Source organism: Mastomys coucha, unplaced genomic scaffold (assembly GCF_008632895.1).
Source record: "Mastomys coucha isolate ucsf_1 unplaced genomic scaffold, UCSF_Mcou_1 pScaffold11, whole genome shotgun sequence".
NCBI classification, from domain to species: domain Eukaryota; kingdom Metazoa; phylum Chordata; class Mammalia; order Rodentia; family Muridae; genus Mastomys; species Mastomys coucha.
Window position 1 is genome coordinate 25,891,769 of NW_022196893.1, and position 15,794 is coordinate 25,907,562.

Here is a 15,794-nt window from a genome sequence, read left to right on the forward strand (position 1 = left end):
AGTTGACTCCTCTCCTCTGTACCACTGTCTAGAGCAGTGGTTCTTAACCTGTGACTCATGGCCTCTTTGGGGGTTAAATAACCTGACGTAGTTAGGGTTTTATGGCTATAAGAAACATCATGACCATGGCAACTCTTATAAAGGACAACATTTAATCAGGCCCAGCCTACCATTTCAGAGGCTTAGTCCATTATTATTATTATGACAGGAAGCATGGCAGCATGCAGGTTGGCATGGTGCTGAAGGAGGAGCGGAGAGCTCATCCTGATCCACAGGCAGCAAGGAGAGACTGTAGGCCATACTGAGCATAGCTTGAGCATAGGTGACCTCAAAACCTGCCCCTGAGGTGGCGCACTTCCTCCAACAAGGCCACACCTCCTAACAGTGCCCCTTCCTATGGGCTAAGAATTCAAACATATGAGTCTATGGAGGCCATCCCTCTTCAAACCACCACATGATCTTTGACAGCAATCACCTAAGACCATCCCAAAACACAGATATTTATATCATAATTCATAACAGTAGCAAAATTATACTTATGAAGTAGCCACAAAGTTAATTTTATACTTGGGGTTTACCACAACATGAGGAACTATGTTACGTGGTCTCAGCATTAGGAAGGTTGAGAACCACTGATATAGAGATATACAGATATAAAAATATATCTAAATAGTTTCCCAAGAGTTCAGAGTTGGGGGAGATGGATGTTAAGCAATAGATGGGAAGCTCAGAAAAGACATGTTAAAGAGAACACACTGGGATGGCAGATACCTCAGTAGGTAAAGAATTTTCCACCTAAGCTTGATGACCTGAGTTCAGTTTCCCAAACCTATAGACATGTACAAAACAAAAATGATCTAGCAGAGTTGTCCTCTAACCTCCACACATATGCCAATGGACTTCCTCTTATTATACATACACTCAAACTCTCCCACACACAAACACACAGAGAGGTGGGTAGTTTTCTCTAAAATAAAGAAAACTAGGAATAGAAAAAAATAGGGAAACAAAGGTCAAACTGGCTTTCTGTAGCTCCTAATCACACACTGCCAAGTACACAGTGTGGATTCTGGCTAAAGGAGCAATACTGAAAACTGATGAGACAGAGATACCAAAGACAGAGCAAACCAGCAAGCTGATAGCTGTTTTCCTTAGGGATCAGAGTAAATAAGAGAGAAGAAAAGTGGAAGTTACAGGTATGATTCCCAAAGACCCAATAGAGCACAGCCACTGTTAATACGTCTTGGAACAAAAAGAAAAACAAACATTACACTCAAAATACAAAAGAAAACATTTGAGCCACCAGGCAACACAAATGATTTACCAGGAAATATGAAAGCAGTAATATCAGTTTCTCCTTTCCTTTGTCCCTCCCTGCTCTGGTGTCACTCAGCAATAAGGCAAGTGAAGCAGTGGATGCCTTTTGTTCCTGAAGATAATGCATGACCCTGATTTTCTCTCAGCCTAATGATAGTAAACATAGCTGGAAGGAGGCATGGGTTTTCATGCATTTGAAACCCATCTGGGCTACAGGGCACATTCCAGGCCAGAGTGAGAGCTGGATAATGAGACCCTGTCTCAAAAACAGGGTCTAATACAAATGAAAACCATAGTAGCAAAAAATGAAGGAAAGAAGACAGACAGGTTGGTTGTGGGCGTTTCTTTATTGTGTCTTCTCGAAGCAGTCTCCTCTTCTTCTCTTTTAGAACTACTTGATTCTCGAAACCAGCTATTGCAAGCTGTACACAGACTCTAGATGAAAGACTGGAAAATTTGGCTAATGTTCAGGAATGCAGAATATCGAAACTTCATAAACCATAACAATATGGAAATGATGTTTGAGACAGAAGAATAGGTTTTGTACCCCCCCTTTATAGCCCAGGGAAGGTGATGTGATTTACTGAGGGTGAATAAAAGAGAGATGTTAAATGTTCAAGGACTGAGAAAGTAGGACCCATGATACATGGGATGGTCCAGAGGATGCGGAATGCGGGCATGGACATAACGCTCACTGAGTACCCTTAGCTGACCAATGAGAAATTGAGCTCAAAGGGAGAGACAATTTTGCCTTGATTGGAAAGCTATCACAGCCTGAAGGTCAGATCAGTTCCAAGGCTGGAAACTGGTGTGCTCACCAATATATTAGGTGTGACACAGTTCTATTTCTCTATCTCACTCACTGTTTTCTGTCTCTGGGTGGAAAGTGGAAATTGTGAAGTTACCATGATGATTAGTAAGTAACTACACCCGGTGGCTCACAGACCTGATTAGTTCTGCAGCAGGTGTGAGGCATGTGTGGCACCGTTGGTGTTTCTATGGCTTTGTTGCCATGGTGTTTTGTCAACGAGGTCACTTCTATCCACACAGAGACAGACTGTCCCTACAACCATTTGCTGACTTGTAAAATGTATTTTCTCACCTGGCCTGTACACAATACTCATGTCCTGAAGTAGCTTGGGTTCTCCCAAGAATACTATCCCCACAAAATTCTGTAAATGTAAACTGATGAGGTTCCGCCTTCCATGCTGAAACCTGATTGACAGGAAGCTGAAGAAGAGGGTTTGTGAGACCCAGAGAGTTAAACATGTTGCTCCTAGCTTAGAAAAACAGCCTTGCAATTTCACAGGCTACTGTGCGTCTGTGAGAGAAACATCAACAGTCGCTTAGTGCATTTATAGCACACACAGTCATGCATTGTATTTACCCCACACAGCAACACCCCCTTTACTCCCCCTCCTGCATCTCGCCCCATAAAGGCTGCCCTTGACCAACACCAGAAATAAATTTGATTTCTCTAATGCAGGAGGTAATTGGATTTTTTTCCTTATTGAATGCGTCCCTTTAATGATTGTCCCTGCAACTGCCAATTTAGCTGTAAGTGACTTCTCATCAATCAGATGATGTGACTTAAAGTAAAGGCTAGGAGCTGGGGTGAGGAGGACCAGCTGCCCAGCTGCCCAGCATCTGACAGATTGTTTCTTGGCCACCGTCTTATCATTAGAAAAGGCTTTTTCTCTGGATGTGTTTTTTTATAAAATAAGCTGCATATAATCATTGGTCATCTAGTGGTAGATGACTATCCTCTAGAAAATATGATAAGTGTTTTAAGAAATTACCCTGGAGCAAACAATGAAATGGAACAAAACATACCCAGTAATCATTTTGTTGCATAAAAATATTATCTTTTATACTCCTCAGATACAAGAGACATACTGATGAAAGAAATAATGAAATCTTATTTTTTTATTATTATTTTTTTTTTTTTGGTTTTTTCAAGACAGGGTTTCTCTGTGTAGCTCTGGCTGTCCTGGAACTCACTCTGTAGACCAGGCTGGCCTCGAACTCAGAAATCCACCTGCCTCTGCCTCCCAAGTGCTAGGATTAAAGGCGTGCGCCACCACCACCCAGCTCATTATTTTTTTTATATCTGGTCAGACATGAAATAAAAACCCTTATGTTTTGTTAAAAGACTCATCACAAGACTTGTTCTCTAAACGGGTTGTGAAGGGAAGATGGCTGAAATATCACAGCGGCTCTTTCTTATCTCATCCGAGGTTGTGTGTCTGAATATGTGGGATTTAAATTCCTTGAGTTTGCCTACTTTCCTTGTGACGATACAATTTACCTGATTCATGCTTTTTCCTCTATTTCTTTCCTTGGATCTTGTCAATAAATACCTTGGCTCTCTTTTGAAGGAAATATAATCAAAGGTCTTCACTGTTAGTGAGAAAATTTAAAAAGTTTAACTGGGAAGGGTTAGAACAAAAGCAAACAGATGAGAACATAATCAGTTACTATCTATTTTACAAGTAGCACGGGCTGGAGAAATGGCTTACGTGGCTGTTAAGAACACTGCTTGCTCTTTCAGAGGTTCCCAGAATCCATGTTGAGTGGATCACAAATGCTTGTAACTCTGGCTTTTGGTGAAAGCCTGATGTTTTTTTCTGTCCTCTGTGATACCTATACACACACCTGCACACACACCTGTATACATACCTTAACTCACACCTGCACACACACCTGTATACATACCTTAACTCACACCTGCACACACACCTGTATATATACCTTAACTCACATCTGCACACACACAAATAAAAGTAAACCAAATCATATCTTTCATTTTTGAATTATCAGTATTTGTGGAGCGCTGCTGCCGCACCTTAAAGATGGTGCCTTCCTTCTTCTGCTTTGGAGTAAACAAGTCCTTATTTGGCAAGAGGGTTGCACCTGCCAGTGGCCTGATCTTTTGTCATGACTCTGTAGCCAATGATAGCGCAAGACGTGGTATGGGCTCATGGGCAGTCCTACGAAGGGTATTTAAGCAGCACTCACGGACCATTCGGGGCACACCCTTGATTCTCACATAACTAACAGCTCCTGAGTAAACTGTTGCTGGAAGGAACTGGTGTGCTAGTCTTTCTTCCCTGCCGGTCAGGGTGATCGACGCGGCACAAGTTTTAGTTGCTCTGACAGGTAGTAGCAAGCTTTAGAGTCTGAGAAAATGAGGCTTTCCTACAGTTCTTTAGTTCTTCCCACTCTCTTTTACAGTGATCCCCAAACCCTTGGAGGTGGTGATGTAGGTGTCCCATTCATAGTAAATGTAGCTGCCAATTATCATTATCACATGACCACTGCACAAAGAAGCTTGTCTGACCCATAATGATAGCAGAGGAGTATCTCTTTTGAAAGATTTATTTATTTTATGTATATAAGTACACTGCAGTTCATCTTCAGATTGAAGCTGTCTTTAGACACATCAGAAGAGGGCATCAGATCTCATTATAGATGGTTGTGAGCCACCATATAGTTGCTGGGAATTGACTCAGAAGAACAGTCAGTACTCTTAACCACTGAGCCCCACAGGAGTATTCTTAATAGGTAATAAAAATTCTTCTTTTCGCAATATTTTATACTCGGGTCTATATCAGGTTTCTATATCAATTTTAAATCTACCTTGTGTGTGCTGGCTAGTTTTATGTCAACTTGATACATGCTCAAATCATCTGCGTTGAGAGTCCCTCAACTGAGGAAATGTCTCCCTATTATGGAGCGTTAGCCAAGCCTGTATTACATTTTCTTAATTCGTGATTGATTGGGGAGGGCCCAGCTTATTGGGACTGGGGCCACCCTCAGGCTGATGGTCTTGATTCTACAAGAAAGCAACTAAGTAGGCCATGCTGAATAATCCAGTAGCAGCTCTCTCCATGACATCTGTCTACATCAGCTCCTGCCTCCAGCACCCTGAGTTCTTGTCCTCCAGCTGTTTGAATTCTTGTCCTGACTTCATCCAATGATTAACTGTGATGTGAATAAGCCAAATAAACCCTTTCTTTCCCAAGTTGGTTTGGTGATGGTGTTTAATCACAGCAATACAGTGATACTAATCCTTATTAAGAAATTGTATATTTAAGTGTGAGCTAAAATCAAAACTAGTAGAATGATTTCTGTTTGATGGATTACAAATTTTCTGAAAAAAAGTTATATATGTGCATGTATGAGTACATGCCCACAGAATCGCATTTTCCTTTCTTAGGAAAATCATTTTGCACACTTACAGGCCTTTAAATGTTCATATAGGAGGCTATTAATGATACATTGAACATTTGTGGAAAGCATTAATATGTGTTGTGGTTAATGAGCAATTTACCTCGCAAATGAGTCTTTAAAAAGAAATATATATTAACTAATTCATTTTGTCATTTATCTTTGGTGTAAGCATTTTGGACTGGTATATGGAAGACCCCAAGATGGTAGAAAGGATGCAAAGATAAACATTTATTATTAGGGATCTTAAAGTCTAATAGAAAGAAAAGAGAGATGTTAGCATGGGAAATGGAGTGTGTTTTGGCATGAGCCGATGAGACAGTGAGGGTGCTCTGTCTTCCCTCAAGCAAACAATGGAGGTGGCTTGGAGGAGCACAGCTGTACTCAGGCCCCAGCAGACAGGCAGAGTCTGTGCGTGGGGCAGAAAAAGGAAGGTTGCTTTTGGAAGAGGCAGAGTTATAGATGGAAGAGTGTTGGCTAATGGGAAGACGCAGAGTTAGTTATAGATGGAAGAGTGCTGGCTAATGAGAACACGTTGTAAACATGGGGAAGTGCTCTACCACAGGGGTGAGTGAGGTAAGACAGTGAAAGCCACAGACAGTGGTTTAGAATTAGAGAGTAGAATTAGAGAGAGGGGGGAGGGAGGGGGAGAGAGAGAGAGAGGAGAGAGGGAGGGATGGACGGGGAGGGAGGGAGAGAGGGAGAGAAACAACTTTGAATTAGGATTTAGGTAAAATTATTAGGTAAAAGAATTTGGATTTGGTATTTGGAGGTTCTGTTTTGAAGCTTATGATTTCAAGAATACCTAAGAATAACATAAATGTGAATATACTCTAAGGGGATTCTCCTCATCAGATGTACTATCTTATGAAAGGTGATTTTCAAGTGAGAGAGAAGGGGCTTGATATGATAAAATATATTGATAAAACCATTGGTTCAGACAGACAGTATATGCTAATAGTTTTAATGAAACATAGTTTAATAGGAAACATTCCTGTATAATGTTAATTAAAATTTAAAAACCAGTCTCAGTATTTCCATGGTGAAAACTAAACATGCTCATCCAGTGTGTAAAATCAAACATGCTCATCCAGTGTGTAAAATCAAACACGCTCATCCAGTGTGTAAAATCAAACATGCTCATCCAGTGTGTAAAATCAAACACGCTCTTTCATTTTTTTAATGGAATGAATCTTAGACTTCTAATTTGTATCTCTTCATGTAGCCTAACATTAAACATGCACATATTCTATTCTCAGTATATGTAAATATTATGCTTGGATTGAAATCTGAATTTGAGATGTGCTGCAATGTTAAGCCAGTCCCTCTCCTCTTCAGGTCACCGATATGATGCTTCAGGATAAGCCTTACCCTGACTGGGGCAAATCTGCAAGAGCTTTCTGGAAGAAAGGCAACGTGAGGATCATTTTATTCTGGTAGGAAATCACGTCATTTATTTATTTACTTCTATTCTGCCCCATTCACCATAGCACTTGAGGTGAGCGTAGTTTTCATTAGCTGTGTAGAGCTCTGTTAGGAAGGCCCTGCTGCCCCACTAAAATCGTTACCATATCTTATAGATTTATTCAGTTTGTTTATTGTTCAAGAGCTCATTTATAAGAAAGAAACATGATAAACGGCTTGACCTGAAGTGAACAGGCTTTTTGATTCAGCAAAAACCAGCTGTCATTTTCATCAAGGAAATATGATGTATAAAACTGTCTCCTATATACACAAATCACCCAGGCCACGCCACAGAGGCTGGCTTCACTGTAAGGATGGGAAGTCCACCTGGAGGAAGTTTATGCACAAACTGCATGCAGCTCATTGGTATTTCTTCTCTCCATGAGTTCTCTGCCCCATTAAAGCTATTAAGGAGCTTTGGGTCATTCTCTCAGCAAAGTGGCTTTCTTCCTTCTATGTAAAGTCATGTAAGCTAGTGCTCAGACACATTGCATCCGATGGCAGCTTATGCTAGAAAATGCTAGCCTGCATCTTTTCCTTAAGAAGTGCAAGAAGAAATATCTGTTTATTCTTAGATATTAATTCCTTTTTACTTTTTAAAACTATGAATGCTACAAAAATAGTGGTAATTAAGTACTTGGAGAAAATAAATACTCAACACAATCTTGCAATGTAGCACTGTTGTTAATATTGCTAGTGATAATGTGACATTTGAACTCCGATTTTAGCAAGTAAATAAGTAGTTTTTTTCAATATGTGAGAAGAACTGATTCCATAGCTATTCACACCTTGGCTCCAGGAGTCAAGTGTGGACTGGTTTTTATGGTGCTTTCTGACCCACATCTATATTGTTGCATGTAAGCTCTTTATGTAGCTTTTTCAGTATTATATAACAATGTAGCAAATATTTATTGAAGATGTTCAGCTCAGGTGTTGCACCATGGACTTGGTATTCTGTGCATCTGCTTATTTAATCCTTAAAACCCTGGAGAGTGGATGCGGTTATCACAGGCATAGGTCTCTGAGGCAATAAGTCATTACAAATCACTGTGCCTAAGAGAATTGTGCCTCTTTTAAGGAGTCATTTTTAACTTTTCTTCAGTTAATAAGAATTTGAGGTTCTGGGAATCTTTTTGCTCTATATAGTTGTCTACAATGGTTTGGAGTATAATAATTTGAAAGGAGACAGAGTCAGTATCAAAGGTCTCAGTGGAGTGCCTCTCTAAAAACAATATCCATTTACTGTGTTTATGCAGATGGCCCTGATCAAAGTAAATCCACTGTGGATTTTACATTGTGAGGTACCATGGCCAAGTACTGTAGAGGTCCCATGCATACAGAGATCTGAAGTCCCTGTGATGTCTGTCATTAACTATTCTTTCTTTGTTTGATTTTGTTCTGGTTTTATATGTGTGTGCATGGCAGGGGGTGCTCCAGACATGAGTGGGTTGCACGTACATGTGTGAGTGAATGTGAAGGATACAGTTAATATTGGGTTTCTTCAATAGTTCTCTACCTATTCTTTTTAAAGAATTTTTTATTATTTGATAAATTTATTCATATCTATAATATATAATGCATAATGTATAATATAACATATAACATATAATATATAATATGATTTGATCCAATCCAACCTCAGTCTGTCCCCTAACCCCACTTGCTATCACTTTCCCTTCCAACTGTATTCTTTTAGACAGCAAATCTGGACTCACAGCTCAATAACCCAGCTCGGCCGCTGGCCAGCCAATCCTATGCACCCCTCTGCCCTTGGCCGCTGGCCAGCCAATCCTATGCACCCCTCTGCCCTCGGCCGCTGGCCAGCCAATCCTATGCACCCCTCTGCCCTTGAGTCCGCAGGGCTGGAACTACAGACATGCATCCCCATGCTCTCCTTTTGTGTAGGCACTGAATATTGAACTCAGATTTTTTTGTTTGTGCAGCAACCATCTGAGCCACTTCCTCACGCCCCCCCACCCCCAGAGGGGTTCTTAATCACAGTTCTTACAGAGGACAGGAAACCAAGCCAGAGTCCTTCTAAAACATCCTAATATAATTTCCCTTGGACATTCCCACTCAAATCTATGTGCCATCTATCTCTTTCATATAAAGACTTTATTTTAGTATATGTGATTACTTATTCCCAATGAATAATCAAACACACAGACAATTGATCTAAAGTTGTAATATAGTTATAGTTATTGGCAAAATATATTTTTATATGTCGAACAAATTAAAATTTAAACTTAGTCATTATTCAAATTAATTATTAGTGTGTAACATATTTGAGTGTGTTCTTTCCCTGTCATTCAAAAGTAGTAATTCCAACCACAGAGCATGAAACAATGGAGGATATATTTAAATTCTATTTTAAAATATTTTTATTATTTTATACATTTTGGCCTGGCTATCTTGAAAACAGTTTTGTGATTCTCTAAAAAGCAAAATCTGATGCAAATTATTCAACATGGAAATCATATGGAAAGCTGAGACATCTTTCTTTATGTGCAGGTCTGTCATCTAAAAGGAACTTAGTGGGAAAAGAGGACATTTGGTTTTCCTCTTAGCCATAGGAGATAAAGTATAAAAATAATCCAACTACTTACCATCTCAATAATGAAAGAGAATATTTGCATACTTCATGTGGCCCACTCAAAAGCAGGTGTTTCCTTTTGATTTTGTTCTAGCTATTAAAAAGAAATTGGTTTAAGCTCTACGTAGGCATAGGAGATGTTACAAGTAAACCTGTTGTGTGCTGTAGTGTGGCTCCTGCAGCAGACTGCACAACACTGAGGCCTATGTAGTGTGCAGTTTGTGCTAGCAGAGTTCCTATGTTCTTCCCTTGCATAAGCCTGCTCAAGTGTCATCAGTTACAACTGCCTAGCTTCCTGCTTCCTTGGCTCAGGGATAGGTGGACTTCCCCTGAAGACAGTGGTATCAGTGTTAACCTCAGAGCAGAGGCCGCTCTGGTTGCAGGCTCTCATGTCAGGGAAAAGACCAAATTATGACAATGTTTGGAAATATTAGATGCCAAAGAAAATATTCACAGATGGCTTCCAAAACCACTCCCAGACCATTTATATTTTTGAAGAATAAAGGTAGAAGAATGAAAATCTCTTTTTTACTTCCATTTTGCCAAGGGCCTACCGGCTTGTCTGAAGTCAAAGACAGTGCAAACAGTGTGATTCTCCTGGTGTCATCTGTGTCTGTATTCTCCAGAGACACAGTTGCTTTGCCCTGGGTAGGAAGCATCTCAGGATGCTGTTTTCAAGACATACAACTTATTTATTTGTACCAAGGAGAAAACATGGCTAAGGAAGAGAGTGGAAAAAGAATTGGGTGAAGGGTTGTCCATTTGGCCTTTCCTAGTAACATGTGTTGCTTTGAACAGTGAAATTGTGAATCAGAGTGTCACATCTAAATAGATGCATTTGGTTTTCAACAAGAATCAAGCCATGTGGAAACTCATGTCTTGCTGGGAGGATGCGGGATAGGCCAGGCATCCTAAAAGATGCAGTAGACATGAAGTGTGAACTGGAGCTGAGCCTTGGGCAATGTTGAACACTATAGTGAACTAGTCTATTCTGGTGTAGATAGAAACACATCCTTAGGAATAGTCCCTGAGCCACTGTACCCAAAGCTGAGATTTGTGTTTTATGGCCTGGGCAAGGTGTGACAAGGAATTCACTGACATAGATTGCAGAGATGACAACCCCAGTGAGACAGTGGCAAAGTGTTCAGATAAAACTGTGCTCTGGAGAAGTTGGGTTAAAAAAACACAATGGGAGGACAGAGAGAGATGTGTGCATCTGCACACACCTAGTCAATTCCACACAGGCATATGAAGAAGATGATGCTCCACACTCATCTTTTAAAATTATGTTTTAAAAGAAACCTATTTTTAATATTTAATTTAATATTTTCCCTAGCAGCCTAATGGCTTCAGTGAACATCATTTGACCTTTGACATTATTACAATTCTTCCTTGGGAAACAAATGTAACCACTTGTCTTTTGCTATGAGTAGTATGAGTGGCAAAATCTAACCAAAGGGTTCAGTTGTTTAAATTTGACCCAACAGGAGGTAGCAAAGAAACTGTTATTATTTATCATCATCATCATTATTACTTATCATCATCATCATCATCATCATCATCATCATCATCATCATCACCATCACCATCATCACTTTAATGTATACATACTATTTAATGTGATAATAAAAATAAGATAGCTCTCCCCCAGTCCACCACCATAGGACACAGGCTGGCAGACCATGCCTGAAATGAACCCTAGCCTAGTGCCAGGTGAACCCTGCCTGGTGCTACATGGCACCACTTGGGCTCAGCACTCCTGAGACCATTCCTGAGACAGTCCCACCCGCCCCCCCCCAGGTACCATTAAGACAAAAGTAGGAAGAGTGGAAGAGAAAGAGAAGGATGTGTGCTCAATGAAGAGAGACAGAACTGGAGACTCGAGGGTAGTGAGGAACAGCCTGATGTGAACAGCTGGGGATAACACCTAAGGCCATGTCGAGGACTTGGACAGTGTGACCACTGAAGGCCATGTCTGGGGCCATGACCCTCCAGAAGCAGGAGTGTATTAGCACAAAAGGCCAGGCAGACATCCTAGTCGAGGCTACTGCCTAGAACCATGTCGACGGCTGAGGACTGTACTTTCCCACCCCTTGCCTGGGCATTCAGGAAAGCTGGTTCAGAAGGTGTGAGAGCAGAACTGTCCCTGTCCCTTGCCAGCTGCAGTACTCAGGAGAGCAACCCTGCATGTCTCTCAGGAAGCATAGTAGAGCTGGCCATGATTACCAGAGTTCTGGATGAATTAGCCCTGAAGGTGTGAGCATGGGAGAGCTGGCTTTGCCAATTATCCATCATGTGGTGGCATGGGCAAGAGAGAGAGTGAGAAATGCCCCACCTTGCCCCTTGCTACCTGTGGCCAGGGATAAGCAGGATAGCTGGCCCCAAGGTCATGAAAGCCAGCTGCAGCACTCAGGAGAGTGGGCCCTGCACCTTGCCTGGGCAGCACAGCAGAGCTGACCCTGCTTGTAGGGATTGCAGATATGCATAAACATGGGAGAGCTGGCCCCAAAACTTGTCTGCCATGGTAGTGTGGGCGAGGGAGAAATGCTGCACTCCTCTATCCCTTGCCACCTGGAGCAAGCAGGACAGCTGGCCACAGGGTCATGAGAAAGGGAGAGCTGGCCCTGCCCCTCACCAGCTGCAGAACTTGGGAAAGCAGGCCGTGCACTTTGCCTGGGCGGTGTAATACAGCTGTCCCTGAAGGGATGAGGGCAGGGGAGTGGAAGAACTGGCTTTGTCCCTTGCTGTCTGAAGCATTGGGTGAGCTAGCCACAACAGTGTTGGGAAAACCTACCCTGGTGATATGAGTGTGGAAGAGCTGGTGGGCTGACCAGCTCAGCTACTGCCCAAGCCCATATGTAGGGCTCTAAGTTGCCCTAGCCCAATATCTACCCCAACACTGAACTGCTGCAGTGCATTACGGGGATATCCTACAGATCTAAAGCTGTAGGGTCTCCATGACACAGGGCAACAATAGGCTATCTGAGATGAGTCCCAGTAAAGACCCAGTATTGATAGTGGATCAGAAGCCAGGGGCCTCGGACCAGAAGAGTGACTCATTGCAAGGAGTGTTTGCAAGCAAAGAAGTGTGGATTATAGGGTACACTGTGGGGCACACTGACACACTGCAGCTTCCACAGTGACATTTCTTTTCTTTTCATGAGGAAGTTGCAAGGATGGAAGGAGGGTAAGAAGGGAAGGGGGAAATGAGTGGGAATGGGGTACATGATGAGAAATTCACAAAGAATCAATGAAGGGATGTGTGTGTGTGTGTGTGTGTGTGTGTGTGTGTGTGTGTTCATCCCAGCACTTGGGACATGGAGGATCAAGGTCATTTATTATCCTCTGCTCCATAGCAAGTTAGAGACCAGTCTGTGCTACAACAGACCCTGTCTCTAAAGAACAAAAATTCAGTAAAGAAATGAAATAAAAATCCCAAGAATCATGAAAACCCATAGAGAGAAGTGTTACTCACCCGCTTGCATACTCTTTATATTGTGACTTATTTTATTACAATGGGTTTCCATTTTCTGTTTTATAAATAGATGTGTTTCATTATTCTGTGAAATCCCATTGAACTCCTTAGTATTATTTTCTACTTTAAGGCTAAAATGAAGATGAGGGAACAATTTTGTTACACTTTTCCCCAAGAGGTCAAAATATTGACCATTACCTAATAGACACATAGAAACAGACTTCATCTTCATTTTTGAATGATTCCCTAAGAGAGCATGAACCTCATAATACCCAGTGAGCCTGTGTGATGAAGTTCTCATTTATTCAGGAAATGGTTTTACAAAGGCTGGGTACCAATTTATTTGTGATAATACAGAAATAATTCAACACTTATTATGAGAGAAACATACTGCTGTCAAGTTTCCATCAAACTCGATGAACTTATGATATTTAGTTAACAATATTTATTTATTTGTGAGTGTGTGTGTGTGTGTGTGTGTGTGTACACGCACGTGTGATTTATAGCATGTGTGGATGGCAGAGGACAATTTGTGGGAGTTGGGTCTCTCTTTCCACTTTTATATGGGTGAGGTCAAATTCACAATAGTTGGCTCAGTAGCCAGCATGTTTGCCCACTGAGTCTTCTAGCTAATTTCTAGAACAATATTTTTAACTAGAAAAATAATTTGTATTTTCCATGTTATGATGGTGTGTGTATTCATCATTATTTAATACACAGTATACTTATTTCTTATTTCTTTAAGCAAATGTCTGTCTTTGGTTGAAGACAGTCTTTGTAATTGAGGAAAAACAAACCATTTTTTTTCCAAAAAAAATACGTGTATCTGGAAAATCAGTCACCTTAACACTAAGTTAGCAGGCGTCATTGCAAACATGCCTACCTTAAGGTGTTAACATTAGAAAGACCCAAAGACAATGCTCCAAATGATTTTCTTGATAGAGGTAAAATACATCTAGATGAAAGGATAACTGAGAGGCTGGGGAGAGAGCTTAGTAGGGAAAGTACTTGCCACACAAACAGAGGGCCTGAGTCCAGTCACCAGAACCCATGTGAAAAAGCAGTGCACTCTTGTATGATTAGTGTTGAGGAGGCAGAGACAGGCAGGGCTCAGGGGCTCTCAGGCCAGCTGGTCTTACCTGCTTGACATGTTCTAGGCTAATGGGAAAGACCTTGTCTGAAGACAAAATAAATAAAAGTATACATAGCACTGAGGAAAACCACCCAAGATTGTCCTCTGGCCTCCACACATACGTGCACACATTTGTACATACAGATACATGACCATCTATATACATACATACATCTATATACACATGCACACATGTGTACACACATTTATGCACATATACAAGCAGAAATTTGCACACACGGGCACATGTTTATACGCAGCAGGTATTCAGTGGCACACATTTGACTCTCTAGGCTAGTCTGTGGGGAAATTATGGAACCTGTAGCCTTGGCAGGGCCTCAGGGACAAAGCAAGCAGAAGTGCCATGAGGTCATGGAGGGGAGCTTCCCACAGAAACACATGTATGCACAGGTACACATTAATTTGTATTCATATGCACACATGTATACACATAGGTATGCACATTTGTATGCATACATGCACATATTTATACATAATGCATACACTTGCACATAGAAAAACATACACACATATACATATATACATTTACATATTAACATGCATATGTATGCACATAGATGTAGACATGCACTCATTTGTACACACACACACACACACACACACACACACACACACCAAGCAATTGATAACATTACTTTGTTAGCATGTGATATGAATCACTTGCTTTGAAAATTCATCCTGTATTCATTCCAGAGTAATTTAACTCTTGGGGGTACATTTATACATGCATATTAATCCAGTCTCATGCCAGTGTAAATTTAATATTGGTAAATTAAAAATAGTCAAATTTTAAGTAACCTGTTTAAATAATGCTTATTTAAGTAGTTATTAAACACTGAGCACACTGTAACATAGTTATGAGAATCTTGGCCTTTTATGCCACTAGCCTGACTTCCAGTTCTGGCCTCACTGTTTGTTATTCTGGGTTCTTTATAATTTTGTTCTACGGCCTGTCATTTCTAGCAGCAGATACTGGCTGTTCTGAGACTATAAATCTGAAAGTCAGGTTAGTGTCATTTTCACCCCAGTGAAGAATACAGGGAGAGGAAAGGAGGAAGAATGGACCAGGATGTGGACACTGTGATGATGCGCTGGGTGCACTAGAATTTCTTTTGTAGAGAAGTGGAGCTGAAGCGTCCACCTTAAGATGAGCATCAGCCATGCAAGGGGAGGCACTGATGGTTGGTTAGGTATTGCATATGTAGAGATGAACAGCGGCTCAGTGCACAATAACAGCTGTCTCCTGCCATAGGAGCTCCTGCTGAATGAACAAAGTCTGAAATGGAGCTCAGTGAGCCCAGACAGAGAGAACAGAGGGACTCGGTGTCAATCACTTGGGTACACATCTTAGGAGTAAGTTCTAAGACAGTAGTGTATAAAAATATATTCATTTTATACTTGTAGTTTGTACAGGTGGCAGCTACATGGAGATAGTACATGAAGAAATTAAATAGGATGTAAGAACAAAAATACAATACCCTAGAATAAAAACTTCAGAATTGAACCCACGCACCTATGGTCACTAAATCTTTGACAAAGGAGCTAAAACCATCCAGTGGAAA

The 15,794-nt window shown here is 41.0% G+C and overlaps 1 protein-coding gene across 1 annotated transcript in view; it reads left to right on the forward strand.

The window, feature by feature from the left end:
* Tmem117 (transmembrane protein 117) overlaps positions 1 to 15,794 on the forward strand; it is a 471,810-nt gene that overhangs the window by 300,985 nt on the left and 155,031 nt on the right. Inside the window, exon 5 of the mRNA XM_031353693.1 lies at positions 6,886 to 6,983. Coding sequence (XP_031209553.1) covers positions 6,886 to 6,983 — 98 coding nt within the window. The remainder of the gene's footprint in view (positions 1 to 6,885; positions 6,984 to 15,794) is intronic.